Source organism: Aplysia californica, unplaced genomic scaffold, assembly GCF_000002075.1.
Source record: "Aplysia californica isolate F4 #8 unplaced genomic scaffold, AplCal3.0 scaffold00028, whole genome shotgun sequence".
Classification (NCBI taxonomy): domain Eukaryota; kingdom Metazoa; phylum Mollusca; class Gastropoda; order Aplysiida; family Aplysiidae; genus Aplysia; species Aplysia californica.
Genome location: NW_004797298.1, coordinates 1722486 through 1723454, shown reverse-complemented (window position 1 = coordinate 1723454; position 969 = coordinate 1722486). Strand labels below are relative to the sequence as shown.

General features: G+C 37.7%; 1 protein-coding gene across 1 annotated transcript in view; it reads left to right on the top strand.

Moving 5' to 3' along the window:
* LOC101856710 overlaps window positions 1-969 on the top strand; it is a gene marked incomplete at its 5' end in the record, with an annotated part of 16222 nt that overhangs the window by 5623 nt on the left and 9630 nt on the right. Inside the window, 1 exon segment of the mRNA XM_005091347.2 lies at window positions 773-911. Within this exon segment, the coding sequence (XP_005091404.2) occupies window positions 773-911 (139 nt within the window).

Here is a 969-nt window from a genome sequence, read left to right as displayed (position 1 = left end):
ATAGATAGATAGATAGATAGATAGATAGATAGATAGATAGATAGATAGATAGATAAAATTGCATAACCTCACTTTTTCTATATGCTCTGTTGAAGTATAACAAGTGAGTGAAGTTGTTCCAGTCGTAGCCCTACTGGAATTTGTGAAGGTAAAAAATAAACAAAAATCCAAATACAAGGGCATTTATTTTGACGTTGTGTAAAAATGGCAAAACTAGAAAATGTTGTCAGAAGAACTGTTTCAACGAGCTATGCAATGTAATCACTTTCTTCATGACGAACATCAGACAAGCGTTGCGACTGATTAAATAACACGTTTCTATTATTTGGAACAACACATTTTAAAAGAAATTAAATTTCAAATATGTTTGTCAGTTTATTGATATGTAACAAGCATTTTTATCTTTTAAAATAGATCTACTAACAAGTCTTTTATTATTTGAAAAACATGTGTATTTAACAACACGTTTTAATAGTTAAACCACTAGCGTCTATGGTATGGCAATTAGGCGCTCCGTTCTCGCATGCAGGATACCCGAGTTCGATTCCCGAGTGAGGAGAATTTTCCAAGTGTATCTCAGTCTTTCTGCTGCGATGCTGCATTTCTCTCAGTCCGGGTTGGCCCTCACAGACAGGGTCGGCCGAAGGAGACGTAAAAACACCATCATGTAAAACAAATAAAGCATGTTCAATGGCATGTTCTTTTTTTATTTGAAATACCGGTATTATTATATTGAACAACGGGGTTTTATTCTCCCTCTATGTGTCTCCAGGGCCAGTTACAAGACAAGTGAATGTGGCAATAAGAGAGAACGGCACCATGGATGTGATGGTGGTCGGCCTGGAATATGGCAGCTATAAGTGGATAGAGACTTACAAGTACAGGTGTCTCTGGAACGGGACCGGTGGAGGGTAATGTCACAAGTGTCAGATTTTAAAAGGGATTGGTTGGTCATAATGCTGCTGGGGG